Here is a 19,807-nt window from a genome sequence, read left to right on the forward strand (position 1 = left end):
ACTAGGATTTTCTTGCAATTTTGTAGAGTTTCGGTTATCTCTCTCTAGTCTCTATTTTTAGTCTCTTAAAATGGACTTTTGGTCCATGTTTTCCTAGTTAAAAAATTTTTTTAAAGTAATTAAAAAATACTTGTCTCCATTTCGAAGGTCCTTGATCCACTTGATCCATTTTCATCACTAGACCCTGGTCCTAAACATAGCTCTCTCTCAAGCACACCCACCCTCCTATATTTTAAGATACTGAAAATGTAAAAGAGATCTTGCTCCTTCACTCTAACAAGTACCTTGTACACCCAGCTGAGCAGAACAAGAGTCTTTTCCAGCGATGTTGCTTGCATAGCAGGTGTACTGCCCGGCATCGCCTTTGCCTACTTTGAGAACTGTCAGAGTGGCAGTATTTTCTACCAAAGTCATCTTGTAGTTGCCTCCAGGGCGAATCTCTCGGTTATCTTTGGCCCAAGTGATTTTGATTGGTGCAGTCCCAGTTACATGACATTTAAAAGTACCACTTTCTCCAAGAGCAAGATCTACTGATACAGGCTTTAGATCAAAGAAAGGAGGCACTTCATGCTCTGAAAAGAATGAAGACCAACATGGTGATTTTTATTTCCATGCTCTCACATACAGAGCAGAAACTAAATGGCACCAGCCTTTTGGTGGCCTGGAGCAGTGAAGCTGCTTTACAATGAAGAGGGTACTGTGAGTTACTCACCTGAGAGAATGAGCTTGGCACTGGATGAAGCAGTCCCAAGAGGATTAGAAGCAGAGCAATTATACTGCCCTATGTGGCTCTGGTCAGTTTGTAAAATCTGAAGAGTTGCTACATTATGAACAAAAGATGTCTGCAAATTAGCATCATCTTTCAAAAGAACCCCATCCTTGTACCAAGACACTTGAAGAGGTTCTGAGCCATTGATGCGGCATTCAAATGCAACTGGGAAGCCTAGAGTCTCATGAACGTCTTTCAGTTTTCTTGCAAAGGAAGGTGGAAGTTTGCGCTCTGTAAAGAAGTTACAGATAATCCTTATTTACAGGTGAGAAGGCATCCACAACATATTTCAATTCATGAAAGTTTTAACGTTTTTAAGAAAATGAATCTGTTCACACACACTAGGTTAAACAACACCATCACCTTTGATAACAAGCACAGCTGAAGAAGCGACTGCCCCCACACTGTTCTCTGCCTTGCATGAATACTCTCCCACATCACTGTGATCCACTTTGTTGATTACTAAGGAAGCAACGTTATTTTTGAATTGCATTTTATATGCAGGAGCTGATCGTAGCTTTGTGTGTTCTTTATACCAAGAAATTCTAATTTCTGGAGTTCCATCCACTTTACACTGTAAAGTTGCAGGTTCTCCAATGACTGCTTCCACATGTTCCAGAGGTTCAATAAAGTACGGTGGTTCTATGGTACAAAGGATGGTAGTCAGCAAGTCAGTCATGCCATGTAAAAGAGGATGTTTGAAAAGAAAGAGAGCAATAAAAAGAGGTAGCTGTCAACACACCTAAGACAGACACCAGAGCTTCACAGATATCTTGACCAGCCTCATTTTCTATCAGGCAGCTGTACTGTGCATAATCCTCTATTGTGCTCTCAAGAATTTCCAGTATGGTAGATTTTTCTGTCATAGTAATACTGCATCTCTCGGATTGTGAAAGAAGATACTCGTCCTTTATCCAGCTCACTGAGATTGGAGGTGTGCCAGTGTATGTGGCCTCGAGAACTATGGGGCTTCCTGTCTCAACACTGAAATCAGCCAATCTTTTCACAAAGGTGGCTGGTTCTATAAGGAGAAAACATGTGGGTAAAATTCTTGTCTTCTAATGAAGACTTAAGAGAAATTTTAAAAGATGCATATATTGGGGGAAAGAGCAAACCTTTCACAAAAAGATGTGTGGTACAGGAAGCACTGCCAGCATCATTTGTAACGAGGCAAGAATAGTCTCCACTTTCTAATGGCCGCACCTCAAACAACTCCAGTTCTGTGACAAAATCTTCCAGAGAGATGTTGCATGACTCCCCAGGCACCAGTTCCCTGCTGCCTTTAAACCACTTGACCTTGAAAGGAGGGGTGCCTCTGATGACACTGGTGAATGTGAGGCTCATTCCAGGCAAAATTTCCACAGAATCAGGGGTTTGTTCAAAAGATGGTGGTTCTAGATATTGCAAGGTGGAAGGGGAGATAAAGAGAAGAAAGAAATCCAAGTGAGAAGTGCTTTTGCTCCTTAAAAAAAGGGAGCTAAGACTAAACATGAAGACAAAATAAAGAAACTCCAGGGAAGGCAGGCATCACGTCCACATGAAAGAGGTGTTAGAGAAGCAGCAGCTTTATCCCTGCACACTGACCTTGCACAGTCAGGACTGCTGAGCACTCATCGGAACCAGCTACATTGGCAGCCACACACGTGTATATGCCTGTGTCGGAGGGCTCCAACAAGCTCAGATTCAAAGTACAGACGTTTTCCGAAAAGCTGGATTGACATTTGGGCCCACTAACAATCTCATTTCCATCCTGAAACCAGCCAACTGAAATCGGGGCTGAGCCAGAGACTCGGCACTCCAAAACAACTGAGGCCCCCAGGATGGCATTCACATCTTTCAGCTTGCGGATGAAGGAAGGAGGCACAATCCGATCTATGTGGGGAAGGGTAGTTTTGCGTTTAAAGAGAAGTTTTATTCTGTGTCCCTCCACCCCCTGGAAATATTGTATATTCATAAAAATCTCATTCTACTCACCAGAAACATGGACAGATACAGTGCAGTTACTTTTGCCAACACTGTTTTTCACTTCAAAGCTATATAATCCTTTGTCACTCATTTCGGCACAGGGGATTTTAAGGGAAGCCACTTTATTGATGAATGTAATGTGATGTTTGCTGTCTGCAGACAATTCTCTTCCATCTTTGAACCACTTGGCTGAGAGTTCTGGTGTTCCAGTCACTACACACTCTAATGCAAAAGGATTTCCAGTAGTGACAGTCATGGGTTCGGGCTTCTCTATGATTCTTGCTGGTTCTAAAAGAAGAAGTATTTTGCATTGAAAACAAAGTAACCTTTCAAACTCAAGAGTGCAATCACTGAATTACTGGATAAGAGGAATATTTGAGGAAAATGATCATGGATCAAGTAAATTGATTTTTTCTCTGGCTGTGCTTTGCTACTAACCTAGTACAGTCAAGACTGCGGAGCATTCTCTCATTCCAGCATCGTTTTTGATTTGGCATATATATTTTCCAGAATTAGATGCTTCTGGACTCCCCAGCTGGAGGGTTGCAATGTTATCAATGAATGAAATCCTGGTGTTTTCACTCTCTCTGATGACTTCACCTCTATCTTTCAGCCAGACAACAGAAATTGGCTGGAAGCCCTCCACTATGGCCCGTAACTCAACAGCATCCCCAATAAGGGTTGAGGTGTCACTTAGCTTTTTCACGAATCGTGGAGGTTCTGATGAAAGAAATTTGTGGTTAGAGGAAAAAATGTGAGAATCATGGCCACACAAGTTATTAGTTAGGCAAGAACAGATAGGAGGAAGGGGCATATATTTTTGTGTCCATGTATACAAACCTTTGAACTTGACAGAGCAAGAACACGTGTCACTTCCCACCTCGTTAGTAGCTTTGCAGTGATATTCCCCGACATCGGAGGCTTCAAGATTAAGGATATGAAGGCTTGTATCAAAATGTTTTGAAGTGATTTTAAATTTCTTGCTGTTTCTAACTTGCTTTCGATCTTTAACCCATACTACTTCAAATGGGGGAGTTCCCGAAATTTCACATTGGAGAATCACATCAGAACCTTTAAGAGCTCCTACTGGAGAAGGCTTCTGGGTGAAAACAGGAGGTGCTACCAGAAAAAAGAAGATAAACAATGAGAACACTTGCTTACTATAAAGGAAAAAAAAAATTAAATCTAGAACCTTGAAGAGTGACTGGTGTGATCATATGACAATACATGCTGACACAAGAAATGACAATTCATTAAAACTTGTTGAAGAATTGCAACCAAATAACCTTAATTATCCTTTTATTTTGGAACTCATAACTTTGCTAAGAGCCCACATCAGAGGAGAATAAAGAAACGAAGAAGCTTAGTGTGTCTAACCTTTCACTGTCAACGCTGTGCTGCAGCTGGCGTCACCAACACCATTATGAGCCTCACAAATGTAGTCCCCGCTGTCTTCAGCACTAGCTTCATTGATGGTAAGCAATGCCACAGAATTAATGAATGACATGTTGTATTTCCAACTTTCATGAAGTTCGCTGTCATTTCGGAACCATGAAACTTTGATTTCTGGGGAGCCACTTATTTTACATTCCAGTTGAATGGATTCTCCCTGCTTTGCAACTTTTGAAGCTTCTAATTTCTTAACAAACTTTGGAGGTTCTAGTAAACCAAACAAAACAGTCAGTAAGGGATATTTATTATACATGTTAAAAGAGCTTGTTTTTGTAGCTGAAGATCCCATAAATTTATATTTAAACTGGTTTGTTATTAAGAATATACTTTCTGAGGATTTTACGGTAAAATAAGTTATCTTTTAAGTTAAATAATCTCATAACTTTTTTTTTAGTTTTTTAAAATTTATTATTATTATACTTTAAGTTTTAGGGTACATGTGCATTTTTAATAGAGAATTTAGTTGATTCTTTTTTTTAGTTTGACTATGTAAGTTAAAACATAAAAGTTAATGTATTATAGATGTATTTGATCAACATTTAGTAATGATAAATCAGAATGCCATATAACAAGAAAGCATTAAAAAATGGACTAGATAGTTAAAACAACATTTAACAAATTTCAATTAAACAATACTTTTTGATAAGATTACACTTAGAGTTACACTAATGTAAAGAACAATATAAAGAGAAAACACAACTTTGATTAATGTTGCCTCCAACACTAATACACAAATTCTAACATGTCCAGTTAGTTTATCTCAAACATTTAAAAACCAAAGAAACTTTTATAAGACAATTATGCAAATATGGTAAGGAACAAATATTGTCAAAAGCCATGGAATGATACCTTTTACACTGAGCTGAGCTGAGCACATGTCTTTGCCAACATCATTGGTTGCTTGGCAAGTATATTGACCGGAGTCTCCTTTGCCTACTTTAAGAATTCTCAAATGAGGAGTGTTTCCCACACATGTGATTGTATAGTTTCCTCCAGGACGGATCTCCTTGTTATCTTTTGACCAAGTGATTCGCATCGGTTGAGCACCAGTAACATGACACTCAAAATCAGCACTTTCTCCAGCAATAACATCTATAGATACAGGCTTGATGTCAAAGAAGGGAGATTTCTTGGGTTCTGGAGGATGAGAAGAAAGGCAATGTGTATTTTTTGTTTGTTTTTTTGCCATTGGTCGTTTCTACTTTGACAATGAAATATGAAGCCACAGTTTGCAAAGAAAAAGAGTGACGTGTGAACAAACCTCTTGCTGTGAGTCTAGCACTAGAAGATGCTGTTCCAAGTGGGTTGGAAGCTGAGCAAGAGTACTGGCCAGAGTGACTCAAGTCAGTTTGCAAAATTTTTAAAGTTGCCACATTATCTACAAATGAAGTCTGTAGATTTTCATCGTCTCTTAAAAGTACTCCATCTCTATACCAGCACACTTGGATGGGTGCAGAGCCATTTAATCGACAAGTGAGTGTAACAGGTAACCCCACAGTTTGTTCAATGTCCTTTAATTGTCTTGCAAAAGAAGGTGGGAGTTGGCGCTCTGTAGGGAGACATGTAATACTTAAGGTGTTAGGAGATGAAATGAGAAGTTCACCATAAAGATACAAGAGTTGAGGAAAAAAGAATTTTTTTAATTTGTAAAATATCATCACCTTGAATTCTGAACACAGTCTTAGAAGAAGCAGTTCCTATACTATTTTCTGCTTTGCATGTGTACTCTCCACTGTCATTGATGTTCACTTTATTAAAAACAAGTGTGGCCACATTGTTTGTAAAGTAGGTCCTGTATTCAGGAGTTGGCCGTAATTTGGTATCTCCTTTGTACCAAGACACTGTAATTTCTGGTGTCCCAGCAACTTGGCATTGTAAAGAAACCGAATCTCCAACTGCTGCCTCCAGAGGTTCCAGTTCCGTAACAAAATAAGGCGGTTCTAAGGAAGAAAGGCTCACAGTCAGCAACTGGAATTAATGAATACCAAAGAAACTATGCTACATGTTAGAAGAATGCAAGTGATTTAAGAGACAATAAGACAACGCACCTAATGTAGATACCAGAGCTCCACAAACATCCCTTCCTGCCTCATTTTCAATCTCGCAGGAATACTGCCCTGCATCTCTTTTTGTGCTATTCAGAATTTCCAGGATACAAGTTTTCTCTGTTGTGACTATGTTACATTTTTCAGAGGTAGTTATGTTAAAACCATCCTTTTTCCAAGTGACAGAAATTGGAAGTGTTCCAGTGTAGGTGCTCTCCAGAATTATGGACTTCCCTGGTTCTACAGAATGATCACTTAATCTCTTCAAAAATGCAGCTGGTTCTAGTAAGTGACAAAGCACAGCAGTTAAACACAATAAAAACACAAGGATGTCGGTATATAGAAAACAGAAAAAGTGAATCCACTTGAGCAAACCTTTTACAAAGAGACAGGTAGTGCAAGATGCTTGGCCAGCGTTGTTAGAAACCACACAGGTGTATTCCCCACTCTGAGATACGTCAATATTAAATAATTCCAGTTCTGCCACAGTGTCTTCAAAATAGATGTTGCACCGGTCTCCTTTCACTAGTTCTCTGGCACCTCTGAACCAGTTGACTTTGAATGGAGGGGTTCCTCTAATAACGCTTGTGAAGGTTACATTTTTGCCTGGTAGTACTTCCAAAGGTTCAGGTTCTTTCACAAAAGAGGGTGGTTCTATATAGACATGGAGAACAATTAAAAGATCCTGTAAGCTTCGGATGGAGTTGCAATTTTGAATAAAACATTAGAGCACTTTCAAATGTTTGTCAACATAGATGTGCACCTGAAGAGGAATTTGTAAGAAATTCCTTACAAGTTTGACTGTCTACTGACCTTGTACAGTTAGCACTGCACGACATTCATCAGACCCAGCGACATTAGCAGCCACGCATGTGTAATTGCCCATATCTGAGGAATCCAGAGAATTCAACTGCAATGTGCAGACATTATCTGAAAATGTGGTTTGGTACTTTGCTCCACTGACAATCTTGGTTTTCTCATGAAACCAGGCAACTGAAATAGGTGATGATCCAGCTACTTTGCATTCCAAGATGCAAGAAGCACCTAACACCCCACCAGTATTTTTCAGTCTTCGTGTGAAAGAGGGAGGAACTGCTCGGTCTGTGTGAGGAAAGGTAAGAGACTCATCATGATTTGAAAGAATAGAAGAGACTTGAAAGAAGGAAACTTGTAAAAGGAATTTGCGTAAGCAACCAGAAGAAAACAGCAGAACTAACCTGAAACATCAACCACAGCTGTGCAGCTGCTTTTCCCAACATTATTTTGAACCTGGAAAGTGTATGTGCCTGCATCTTGCCTTTCAACTGAGAGAATCCTTAAGGAAGAGATTTTGTTGTAGAAGCTAAATTTGTGTTTTTGGCTGCTGGTCAACAGCTTTCCATCCTTGTACCATTCAACAGAGAGTTCTGGAGTGCCAGCCACCTTACACTCCAGAGTGCACGTTTCTCCTACAGTCACCGTCATCGGTCCTGCCTTCTCAACAATGACTGCGGGCTCTGAAATAAAACATGATATCCATCTGTCAAAGTCTGGGATCTTTACTCTGTCTCTATCACATTCACTAAGATTGTTTCTCCCAGTGAGATGGTTATGTTAGGGTGCTCTCTCTCTTGACTTTAAAGTGTGATTCCATAATTACATGCAGTCATAGAATTATAGCTATTTTTTATTTTAATATTTTTTCTTTTCAGTTTTTTCTTTATTTTTTGTTTTTCCCACCACTCTTGCTGTCGTCTTATGTAGCAATTATTCTTAAGAAATATATGTTCGTGCATGACTCAACTTCAAAACAATTTAAACAATGTGCATTAGATAGTATATATTGATTTCCACTTGACCCTCTGTAGATCAAAGTCTACAGGTTATTGTGAATTACTTGGTATTTTTGCTCTACCTTAAGGTGCTAAAGACAATTCTTTGAAAGTTGTTATTCAAACAATTGTTTAATTGTCATTAATTTTATGTGGAAGCTTTGCTATCAAATGCCAACCTTTGGAGTTCTTGTTAGTTTTAACAATTACTCTTGTAGCACATGCTGGGCTCTGTATTCTTTCATGCTTAATCAAAGAGAGTCATGATTGTATCTGCTAATTGATTAAGACAGGTAGTTATTAAACAATAAAACAGATGTCTAATTTTTGTTAGAATCACAGAAACAGAAAAGAGTGTTTGAAAGATCAACTATGTCTTTCCTCTAGACCTTTCAAATAGATGAGGATAAATATAGTTCTAGAAGAAACTCAGAAAAAGAATCTGCCAGTAACTCTTAGTAATTCATTCCAGCATTTGACACCAGTTTCTATCGTGGGCTATTGTACCAACCTAAGACCGTCAGTGTGGCCATGTTCTCCCTCATTCCACCATCATTCTTGATTTGGCAGATATACTTTCCAGCATTAGCTGGCTCTGCTTTTGCAAACTGTAGAGTTGCAACATTTTCCACAAATGTAATCCTGATGTTTTCACTTTCTCTAATCACTTCTTCCTTCTCTTTAAGCCACTGGACAAAAATAGGCTGGGCGCCTTCTATGGATGCTTGTAATTCAGCAGGCTGTCCGGCTACAATGGTGAGGCTGTTCAGTTTGGAGACAAATCTTGGTGGTTCTGAACAGGAAAAGATGGATGGAAATTTTTGAAAAGATTGTCCAGATCATGCGAGAGTGAAAAAAATAGGATTTTGCACATTTATGACATTTCTGCCATGTGGATGAACTATATTTACCTTTCAATTTTACAGTACAAACACAAGTATCACTTCCCACTTCATTCTGTGCTTTGCAGTGGTATTCACCGATGTCTGAAGTGTCCACATTGAGAATGTGAATACTTGTGTGGAAGTTTTTGGATGCAATCTTGTATTTCTTGCTGCTTCTGAGTTGCCGCTTGTCTTTGTACCATACCACCTCAAACGGTGGTGTTCCCGAAAGTTCACATTCAAGACTGACTTCAGCATTTTTAAGGGTTTCTACTATAGGAGGGAAGCTGCTAAAAACAGGTGGCTCTGTAAAAAACAAGAATTTCTCATGAATTGGGCTACTGAATTTCACAGAATGAAAATTTTTTATTTGTCTTTAAATTGGAAGAAAGGTTTAAGATATTCTAATGGGTAAGTAGAGTCCAGCACTAACACTCTCATGGGATAACAGCCTCAGAAGCCATTTGCCTTCACAAGATAACCAGCTAGATGGGCAGAGAACACAGATAGATCCTAGATGTCGTTACTGAACAGTTCAACATTCTATCTACTACACCTTACTGATGTATCTTAGGCTACAAAGATTGATACAAAAATTGTAAACAAGCAAGTATAGCAATAAATAATGATTTGCATGAAGTATGGAATTCTAATTTCAAGGATGATTTTTTTTGTATATGTTCTATAACAGACACTTGGAAGTCATCACAACATCCGTGATCTAAGTCTTCCATTTCAGCAAATGATTACTGCAATAATTGTCTTAAAACAAGACAAACTTGGCCTTTGTGACAAAAAAAAAAAGCACTGGAAAATTGCAGCAAAAAAATACAGATACTATTTGTACCAAGGTATAGTCATATAATTTTTAAAGGATAGGAAGTGATCCTTGAGAGAGAAGGAAAAAATATCATTGTCCTGTTTTAAACGTAAGTTTAAAACCTGTATTGCTTTCACTTTGCATAGATATAGTAAAAGTGCTTGTTATTAATGATATAGATTATAGTGAGAATGATATATCTGTAAGTTGATTGAAAGCAAAAGACTAATTTTAAAATGCCTACTTCATTTTTTTGTGCAGTTTTGAAACATCACATTTGATGTTTGGCAAATGTGTTGAGGTAATCAGAATTATGACACTGGAATAACAAAAATATTTCATAATGACTAGTTACATGTAAGCAAAATTCAAGAAGGAAACCATCTAAAAAGGGAAATAATACTAGCTCAGAAAAATATTCTATGATCTCAAATGGAAACTAAAATGATAGTAAATGAATAAAGAGCTATAATACCCAGGGGAGAAGGTGGTTTTCATTTAATGAGAAACACAAGAACAAGATGTCTACCTTTTACTATAACCTTGGTACTGCAGCTTGTGCTGCCAGCGGGATTCTGAGCCTCACAAATGAAATCTCCACTGTCCTCAGTACTGAGATTGTTCATCTGTATGACGGCCACTGAGTCAATGAAAGTCATTCTGTACTTATCACTGGCTGGAAGTTCATGTTCATTTCGGAACCACACAACTCTGATTTCTGGGGATCCAGCTATCTTGCATTCAAGTCGTGAAGAGTCACCTGCTTTCACAATTTTGGATGCTTCTAATTTCTTTACAAACTTTGGTGGTTCTAAAGAGTCAGGAAAGAGGAGAGTATGAGGGAACAGAAATAAATAACAATAGTTAAATTAGATAGTATACAGGGAAGAGAAAAACATGAGCAAATACTGTTTACTATGTTAGAAAGAATACTACTTTCTTGATTGTTTAGAGACATTGTAACTGAATACAGAGAACCAAAGACACAGTCAGACAGAAACATAAAGGAATCAAATTTGCACACCTGTCACAAGCAACATCGTAGTACAAGAGTCGCTACCAACATCATTGGTAACATGGCAAGTATACTGTCCAGTCTTAGAAGCATCCACTGAGTAGAGATTTAAGAAGCTAGTCGACCCTTCCAAGCCAATGAAACATTTAGGACCTGAGACAAGTTCCACATCATCCTTAAACCATTTTATTTTAAATGGTGGTGTTCCTTTTAGTATTGCCTTAAATTCCACTGTAGAATCAGGTATGGCTTGCTGTCGCCCAGGTTTCACTAGGAAGCTTGGTGGTTCTATAGATTTTAAGAGAGATATATTTAATTAAATTGCTTGCAGTTGAATTATTGTGACAGTTTTATGGACATTTAAGAAAACACTCTTGGAAAGAGGCAATGGATGAATATTTCTTGAACACAATGAATATGTGTCTAAAGAACCAGAATCATAGAGATTTTAGCTCTAAAGGATACAAAGGCAAGAGTGATACATTTAAGAAGCATTCACAAGGAAGAATCGAGAAGAGGTAAAGAAATTCTAACCTTTCACAGTTAAGATGCCACTGCATGCATCATCTCCTGCTACATTTGACACTTTGCATGTGTAATTTGCAGTATCTTCTAATTCCAGATTATTAACTTCCAGAGACACAGATCTCTCATGGCACACAAGTCTGTATTTTGCACTTGTAGATATTTCTTTTCCATCCTTAAACCACTGAGCACTAATGGGAAGTGAACCAGACACCTTGCACTCCATATGAATAGAAGAGCCCAGAACTTTATCCATTTTGGTTAATTTTTTGGTGAATGATGGAGGAATATTTTGATCTGTCCAATGCAAACAGCAAAACACATCCATTAATCTCTTGCTATTTGTTTACAAAGGACATACTATAAATAAGGGAAGCTGACTGGGGTGAAGATACAAACCTAGCACTCTTAAGTAGGCATCACAGCTACTGCTTCCAAAGTCATTTTCCACCTTGAAAGTGTACTGACCGCTGTCCTGCTTCATTACTGACTGAATTCTAAAACTGGCCACGTTATTTTCAAAACTCATTGAAAAGTATCTACTGGGAACTATTTGTTTCCCGTCTTTAAGCCATTTCACTTTGAGTTCTGGTGTTCCAGCCACAACACATTCCAAGGTCATGGGATCTTTCTCCGTAACATCAACTGATTTAGCTTTCTCTATGATTTGAGCTGGTTCTGTAGTAAAAATGAAAATGTGGATGAGTTACATTGGTAACTCCACTAGAAATAATGTCTGCTAATGAAACTGTCGCTATAGACTATCTTTGAAAGAGAATAGCTTACAAACCTTGTACTAAAAGGAAAGCATAACACCTCTCAACTCCTGACTCATTCTTGGCTTGACAGGTATATCTCCCACTGTGTCCATTATCCACACTTCTGATTTGAAGTGTGGCCACACTGTCCACAAATGAAATATAGACATTATCATCTTCATCAAGAATCTGATCATCCTTTAGCCAGGTTATAGAAATAGGAGGAGAACCTGCCACGGTACTCTGAAAGGTGGCAGAACTTTTCAAAACAGTAGTGGTATTTTCTATCTTCTTAATGAACGATGGTGGTTCTGTGATTAAATAAGACAGTGTGAAAAGAAGAAACATATTGTAACTCCTACCCATAAAGATAAGATTTAAAAGCGTTACACAATTTTTATTTGGTAGGCTGCTTCTTGTATAACTGACCTTTCAGGGCAACTCTAGTACTGCATGAGCAGCTGCCGCCTTCATTGGATACAATGCACTGGTATTCCCCAGTGTCTGAAGGGTCACACTTGGTTATACGGAGGTTAAACACAGACACTCTGTCGGTCAATGTGTATTTTTTGCTGCTTCGAATTTCCCTGTTATTCTTCAGCCAAGTGACTTCAAACGGAGGTGTTCCCGTAACTTCACACTCCAGCTCCACGTCACTATATTTTACTACCTCCACAGGCTTCAGCTCTCTGATAAAGGTGGGGGGTTCTAAAGATTCAAAAGGAAGACAGTAGCTTACTCAAGGGAAGACCCCAAACTTATCAGGCAGCACAGCCAAAATGGAGAATAGATTCCATTCACGAACCTTTCACTTTGAGTTCAATGCTGCAGCTCGCCGTGCCTGCGTCATTTCGAGCTTCACAGACATAAGTCCCACTATTTTCTACCCTGGCACCAGAAATCTGGAAAGTGGCTAAACCATCAATGAAGGAAATGCCATGTTTCTGAATGGCTGTTATTTCATTCCCGTCTAGATACCAAGACACTCGGATTTCAGGAGTGCCTGTTATTTGGCACTCAAATGTTGTTGACTGTCCATTCCTCAGCACTAAGACTGGACTGGGCTTCTTAATGAATTGAGGAGGTTCTAAAGATGGAAAAAGAATTGTGATGTGGAATATTTTTAAAAACAGGTCACTGGGCAAAACTGCTGTCTTAAGCGTTCCCCCCCTGCCCACCCCCAGGCAAGAAAATCTAGACAAGCAAGAAAGTGAGGAGATGTAGAGACCAGACCTTTTACAAAGAGAGTGGCTTTACTGGTTGCTGTGCCAACATCATTGCTTAGTTGGCAAATGTAGGTTCCAGAATCGGTAGCTTTGGCTGCAAAGAGCTCTAGACTGGTAGAGGTGTCATCCTTCCAAACTGAGCGGGCTGCTCCTGAATGTAACTCTTTGTTATCTTTAAACCACTTTATTGTCATGGGTGCAGTGCCACCCACAAGAGCCTTTAACTGTACCCTTGTGTTGGGATTGACATCTTGTGACTGTGGCTTTTCCACAAAGTAAGGGGGTTCTGAGGTGAAAGAAAAAAGAAGCAAAAGAAAATAGGAAGTTTTATTTTATAACTTAGCAATAAAGGTGAAAATTTAGAAATGAAACAAAAATATTTTGTAAGTTCTTGATAAGTGGAAATAAAATTTGCCAACCTTTGACTGTCAGATGCCCACTGCATTGGTTGTGCCCTGCCTTATTTGTGGCAGAACAAGTGTATGTCCCACTGTCTGTACCTTCCAGCTGGCTGATTTCCAAGAAGGCAGTATTGTCATGAAAAGAGAATTTGTACTTTTCACTAGCTGATATTTCTTGGTCATCTTTGAACCACTGGATGCTTATGGGATGTGACCCAGCCACTATACATTCTAAATCAATGAAAGAACCTTTAATGCTGTCCATTTTCTTCAGCTTTTTGGTGAATGAAGGAGGTATGATAAGATCTATTCAACGAAAAAGCAAACAACAACAAAAAAAGGTCAATCTACTAATTTGTTTTTTTTTTTTTAATTTTAAGGGAAGAAGGAGCATGGAAATGCCCAATCCTCTCTGTAGAAGAACAATACCAACCTAATACATTAATTCTAGCCTTGCAGCTGCTCCTCCCAACATCATTTTGGACCTCGAAAGTATATTCTCCACTATCTTTCTTTTCTGTAGAAATAATCTTCAGTATTGAGACTGTATCAGTGACACTGATTTTATATTTTGAGCCCAGGGTCAGTTCTTGGCCATCTTTAAACCATTTGGCTGTAATCTCCTTAGTCCCTGAAAATTTAACCTGCAAAGTGGCTGGGTCTCCTTGGGTGACATCTATAGACACAGCTTCCTCGGTAATTGTTGCAGGTTCTGTAGAAAACAAAGGGATAGATGTGGGTTGTGCATTACCCTGCTGAAAGGCTTACATCTGCATTTCTTCCTCAAACCCAAGGCAAACGTTCTGAACCAACCTTTTACTGAGAGTAATGCAGAACATCTTTGTATTCCTGCATCATTTTTGGCCTGACAGACATATTTCCCATCATGCTTGACTTCAATGCCACTGAGGTACAAACTGGCCACATTGTTCTCAAAGGTCATTCTTATATTATCGTCTTCAGTGATTTCATCGTTGTCTTTTAGCCAAGTCACCGTAATTGGCAAGGAGCCCTTCAGAGTGGCCTGGAAGGCAGCTGTGCCTCCCCGGAGGGAGCTGGTACTCTCGATCTTCTTTATGAAGGATGGGGGTTCTAACAGAAGAATGAATTCTCAATCAATATTATCCCTATAGCAAAAGTGGCTTAAAAAAAAGAATTGACTCTTCAGAAAAGCCAGTCCCTCACTGGAACCAACACTAACCTCTTAAAGTCACCCTGGCGCTGCAGATGCTGCTGCCCACCTCATTGGTCACCCGACACTGGTATTCGCCAGCATCTGCAGCTACAAACTTGAGGATCTGCAGGCTAACCAGATGATCCTGAATGAAAGTCTTATACTTTCTACCACTTCGCAGGATTGTGTTATCTTTGAACCAAGTGATCTCAAAGGGAGGAGTGCCTGCCACCTCAGCGAGCAACATGACATCGTACTCCTTTAAGACTTCAATTGGCTTAAATTCCTTGGTAAAATAAGGTGACTCTACAGTAAAAAAGGAATGATTTGCATTAAGGGAGGAGGGGTCTGTGCCATGGGCCATAACTTTGGCAACACAAGAGGCAAAGTGAACACAAACCTTTGACTATTACAATGCTACTGCAGTGGTCACTGCCAGCCTCATTTTGGGCCTCACACATATATTCACCACTGTCTTCGATGCCAACATCTGTCAGTCTTAGAACTGCAGTAGACTCCACAAAAGACATTCTGTGTTTGCTGCTCTCCTTAATTTCTCTATCATTTGCAAACCATATTATTTTAATTGGAGGGGTACCAGTTACTTTGCAGGCTAGCTGGGTGGCATCTCCTTTCTTTAACAGCTGTGATGGCTCTAACTTTTCAACAAATGTGGCAGGTTCTGTGGAAGGAAGGAAGTTATTAAGAAATGTGAGAAAGAGGAAAGAATTTATAACAAGGTTAGCACAAAGATGTCAAGAAAACAATGCAAACCTTTTACAAACAAGTTTGCACTGCATTCCACCCCTCCAGCGACATTGCTGACTTTACATGTGTATGTGCCCGAATCAGAGGTTTTTACTAAATAGAGTTCCAGGGAACTCTCTAAAGCTTCTTTGGTAATATAGCAGCTTCCACCAGAAACCAGCTCTTTGTTGCCCTTAAACCATCTGATTGTGAGAGGAGTAGATCCTTGGAAAGTGCTCTTCAGGCAGACTGCTGAGCCAGGCAGAACATCCTTTGAGCCGGGTTTAGTTACAAAACTGGGTGGTTCTGAAGAAGGGGTATAAGAAAGAATTTCAAAGAGTTAAGAGGGTTGATCTAAGGGAAGATGACTTAATTTGAACATAATCTTTAATAAGGATAAAATGCAAAGTCTCCAGCCAACCTTGCACAATCAGGGCTCCACTGCTGTCTTTGCTTCCCACGGAATTTGTGGCTCGACAAGTGAAATTCCCTGCATCATTCATGTCTACTCTGATGATCTCCAAAGAGGCTGTGCCTTCCACAAATGCTATCCTGTATCTGTCAGAAGCAGCTATTTCTTTGCCATCCTTAAACCAGGACACCCTCATGGGGAGGGAGCCTGCAATTTTGCAGTCCAGTCTGCAGGTACCATTAACAACACTATCCACGTTGCGCAAGGGTTTGGTAAAAAATGGAGCAATGTCTCGATCTGTGTGTGGCACAAGAAGGGAGAAAAGGTCAATATAGAAGAGTACTCAGTGATTGACTTTAGGCCATTTGTTGGGTTTCAAATGCATATGTAGCATCATTTTCTAAAAATACTAACCTAATACAGTAAATGTAGTCTCACAGGAGCTGCTGCCCACTTCATTGGAAATCTCAAATGTGTATTGGCCACTGTCGTGCAGCTCAGCTGAATAAAATTTGAGCTGGGCAACATTGTTTTTAAAACTTATTCGGTACTTTTTACTGGCGACCAAGGGTCTCCCATCTTTGTACCATTTGGGCTTCAGTTCTGGCGTGCCTGCCACTGTGTACTCCAGTGTGGCGGGATCTCCTGCTGTCACCTGGATCAGTTCTGCTCGCTCAATGATTTTGGCAGGTTCTACAATGGTATGAAATAGTTAGCACCCTAAATGCTTGTTAGGGTTTCACTTTAATTCTAAATAGCAATTTGAGGTTTAAATGTTCCTACACAAACCTTTAACTATTAATTCCCCAACAGATGTTTGGCTTCCAGCTTCATTTTCAGCCAGGCACGTGTATTTGCCTCCAAAACTAATCTGAACATCAGGGATTATCAAGACTGCAACACCAGTGGAAAAGCTCATTTTGATTTTTCCGTCTTCTCTGATGACCTCTTGACCTTTCATCCATGTGACAGAAATGGGCTCTGACCCTCTCACAGCAGCTTGCAGGGTAACGGTTTGTCCTGCTAGTGCAATCAAATCATCTACTTTCTTTACAAAGGTTGGAGGTTCTAGTTAAGGAAAGAGAGCATATAAAACATATCAATTCCCAAACACTTTCAACACCATCTATATTTAAGAGTTTTTTCAAGATTATATTTATCTTTTCCCAATACTACTATTTCATAGTGTTAATTAGAAGAAGAAATAAAAGTTAAGAATAATTATAATTCCATCCAAGAGACAGAGGCATAGATGATACATGTTTGTCAGCTGACAAAATGGCTTATTATTCCCTTTTGTTATAATAGATATTTACACTAGTCTCGGGAAAAAGACCAGGTGAAAGTTACTGACTTTGTTCCCAAGGTCCCAGGTCAAACCAAGACAAAACAAATTTAAAGGATAGGACAAGAGAAGAAAGTACCAGTTTTTCTTCCATGGGGTAAGAAAGCTAGTTTGACAATTTATTAAAGAGACATTAGTTTTTCAAGCACTAACCTTTGAGTAAGTGGGTTGCCATGCAGCCGCACTTGCCGACTTCATTAGCAACAACACATTCATATTCACCAACATCTGCACTATTAAACGAAAAGATCTCCAGACACACAAGAGACTTCTGAGAAAACAATCTGTATTTTTTACTACTTCGAATTTGTTTCTTGTCTTTGAACCAGCTAATTTCAAATGGTCCAGTGCCTGAGACTTCACACTGAAGTAGAGCATTTGTTCCTCTCACTATGTCTGCAGGCTCAAGAGTTTTGATGAAAGAAGGAGGTTCTACAAAAGCATGAAAGCATTGTGTAAGTAATGGGTAATAAGTAATTAAAAGGGAAATCTTTTCTCAGAAAAATACTGGATGGAAACTCAGTAAACAAACCTTTGATAACTATTTCAGTACTGCAGCTATCACTGCCGACGTCATTCACTGCTTCACATGAGTAACTCCCACTGTCTTCAACTTTTACATCCGTAATATCAAGTATAGCCTCAGAATTGACAAAATACATTCGGACTGTGTTACTTTCACTGAGTTCTTTGTTATTTTTAAACCAAGTAACCTGGATCACAGGTGAGCCTTTCAGCTTGCAATGGAGGCGTGCTGATTCACCTGGGAGCATTAAATAAGAGGGATCCACCTTCTTCACGAAGGATGGTGGCTCTACATGAAGTTTACAAAAAAGAAAAAGGAGAAGATATCTGAAACATAAACTCCGCAAAAGAAAAGTAGACATATACAACAAAGAGACCCAACACACATAAAATATCTCCACAAAATTTCTGTAAAAGCTGTGGTGCATTTAATAGGTTCCTATCGTTCTAAGACACTTTCCCAGTCTCTTGATTTAAAATAAAACAACAATAAACAGACTACCTACACAAAGAAGAATTTTATAAAAGAAGATAGTTAAGAATTGCTCAGACACTTGGAGTTTTTTCTTAGAAGAAATTTTAAGCAAGCTTTGTTAATAGCAGACAATTTAAAAGAACAAAAGTTAAGTGAACTTTGAAGAGGATTAAAAAAATAAAATCAAACAATGCCAGGACTTTCCCAAACCATAATGTTTGCTGAATGACATTATTTTAATAACAAAGTGTACTGACTGAATTGTTTGCCAACAGTTTTTCTACTGAGGATTCCTTGCAGAGAAGGGACTAGAAAATACATTCACACGTTTCTTACCTCTGACAGTGACTGTGGCTGAGCAGGAGCTGCTTCCAGCCTCATTTGAAGCTGTACAGACATAGGTTCCTGAATCTTTCAGTTTGGCCAAAGGAATCTCAAGTGTTGCTATTTTATCTTCAAAACAGATCTTATAATCTTTCCCTGGGGGGAGTTTTTGCCCATCTTTGCTCCACGTAACTGTGACTTTTCTGTCTTCATCTACTTGGCACTCAAGGTGGACCTTCTTATTGATAGCGGACTGCACAGGCTCTAATTCTTTAATGAAATGTGGCTTATCAATGATGATCAACTCTGCTTGGCAGATGTCTGCTCCAAACTTGTTAGAAGCCTTACAAGAATAAACTCCTCTATCTTGAATGGTAAGGTTTGAGAGTTCTAAAACGTGTTTGTTTTCTGCGTCGGAAATCTTTCGGTTAGGTGAAGGTGAGAGTGCAGCACCATCTTTCTGCCAAATGGTTTCTATCACAGGAGTCCCTGTCACTGTGCAGATGAACTTGGCTGCCTTACCCACAAAAGTTGTAAGGGACTTAGGTCTGGAGAGAAAGGTTGGTGGATATGCCTCTGCAAAAGAAATTTTTCCAGCATTACATTTAGTCCCCACCAAAGCACTTGCTGTAATTATATATTCCAAGACAGAGAAAAGATGAGTTAAGTCTTTAGATAGACGTGAGCCATAATTTAAAATGGAGTAATGTGTTAATAAGAACAAAAGATTGTCAAAGGAAAGGGATGAGAGTGTTCTTTATAAAGGAGCAAGACATCACTTTACTTGTCTCTATCAAAGAAAAGACAAGCGTTCCTTTATTAAGTAACATTGCTAAAGATTTGTCCATTTTAGTGGCTGCTTGTTTAATTATTTGATAAGCTATTGAGCTGATACTTTAATTCTGCAAATTAGAAGATTATGTAAGGAAGATAAAGAAAATGTATTTGACTCTTCTGAAGAGTAGGGATATTAAGTGATAAGAAGATTGAAGTAGTTTTGTAATGTCTTTCTAACCCTCATGTCAACTGCCTGGAAATTCTTATATGGCTTAACTATGAATGCATCCTCTAGGCCAACTCAAACTTGTAAAAATATTTAATAGCAGCAACTTCCCCTTTCCATTCTGCATCTTG

The 19,807-nt window shown here is 39.0% G+C and overlaps 1 protein-coding gene across 49 annotated transcripts in view; it reads right to left on the reverse strand.

Moving 5' to 3' along the window:
* TTN (titin) overlaps positions 1-19,807 on the reverse strand; it is a 282,990-nt gene that overhangs the window by 190,034 nt on the left and 73,149 nt on the right. For all 49 annotated transcript variants that reach the window (NM_001329611.3, XM_054678800.2, XM_024354671.3 and 46 more), the window contains 39 exons: positions 18,686-19,249; positions 17,882-18,163; positions 17,503-17,781; positions 16,794-17,072; positions 16,419-16,697; positions 16,014-16,301; positions 15,620-15,898; positions 15,246-15,527; positions 14,873-15,151; positions 14,485-14,763; positions 14,105-14,383; positions 13,690-13,977; positions 13,278-13,556; positions 12,850-13,131; positions 12,474-12,752; positions 12,077-12,355; positions 11,686-11,964; positions 11,296-11,583; positions 10,771-11,049; positions 10,276-10,557; positions 8,954-9,232; positions 8,554-8,835; positions 7,449-7,727; positions 7,045-7,332; positions 6,607-6,885; positions 6,235-6,513; positions 5,848-6,126; positions 5,448-5,735; positions 5,036-5,323; positions 4,112-4,393; positions 3,575-3,853; positions 3,173-3,454; positions 2,744-3,022; positions 2,354-2,641; positions 1,885-2,163; positions 1,512-1,790; positions 1,133-1,411; positions 713-1,000; positions 285-572 (listed from right to left, as the gene is read on the reverse strand). In NM_001329611.3, coding sequence (NP_001316540.3) covers positions 285-572; positions 713-1,000; positions 1,133-1,411; positions 1,512-1,790; positions 1,885-2,163; positions 2,354-2,641; positions 2,744-3,022; positions 3,173-3,454; positions 3,575-3,853; positions 4,112-4,393; positions 5,036-5,323; positions 5,448-5,735; positions 5,848-6,126; positions 6,235-6,513; positions 6,607-6,885; positions 7,045-7,332; positions 7,449-7,727; positions 8,554-8,835; positions 8,954-9,232; positions 10,276-10,557; positions 10,771-11,049; positions 11,296-11,583; positions 11,686-11,964; positions 12,077-12,355; positions 12,474-12,752; positions 12,850-13,131; positions 13,278-13,556; positions 13,690-13,977; positions 14,105-14,383; positions 14,485-14,763; positions 14,873-15,151; positions 15,246-15,527; positions 15,620-15,898; positions 16,014-16,301; positions 16,419-16,697; positions 16,794-17,072; positions 17,503-17,781; positions 17,882-18,163; positions 18,686-19,249 — 11,268 coding nt within the window. The remainder of the gene's footprint in view (positions 1-284; positions 573-712; positions 1,001-1,132; positions 1,412-1,511; positions 1,791-1,884; positions 2,164-2,353; positions 2,642-2,743; positions 3,023-3,172; positions 3,455-3,574; positions 3,854-4,111; positions 4,394-5,035; positions 5,324-5,447; positions 5,736-5,847; positions 6,127-6,234; positions 6,514-6,606; positions 6,886-7,044; positions 7,333-7,448; positions 7,728-8,553; positions 8,836-8,953; positions 9,233-10,275; positions 10,558-10,770; positions 11,050-11,295; positions 11,584-11,685; positions 11,965-12,076; positions 12,356-12,473; positions 12,753-12,849; positions 13,132-13,277; positions 13,557-13,689; positions 13,978-14,104; positions 14,384-14,484; positions 14,764-14,872; positions 15,152-15,245; positions 15,528-15,619; positions 15,899-16,013; positions 16,302-16,418; positions 16,698-16,793; positions 17,073-17,502; positions 17,782-17,881; positions 18,164-18,685; positions 19,250-19,807) is intronic.

The sequence above is a fragment of the Pan troglodytes genome, chromosome 13, assembly GCF_028858775.2.
Source record: "Pan troglodytes isolate AG18354 chromosome 13, NHGRI_mPanTro3-v2.0_pri, whole genome shotgun sequence".
NCBI classification, from domain to species: Eukaryota; Metazoa; Chordata; class Mammalia; order Primates; family Hominidae; genus Pan; species Pan troglodytes.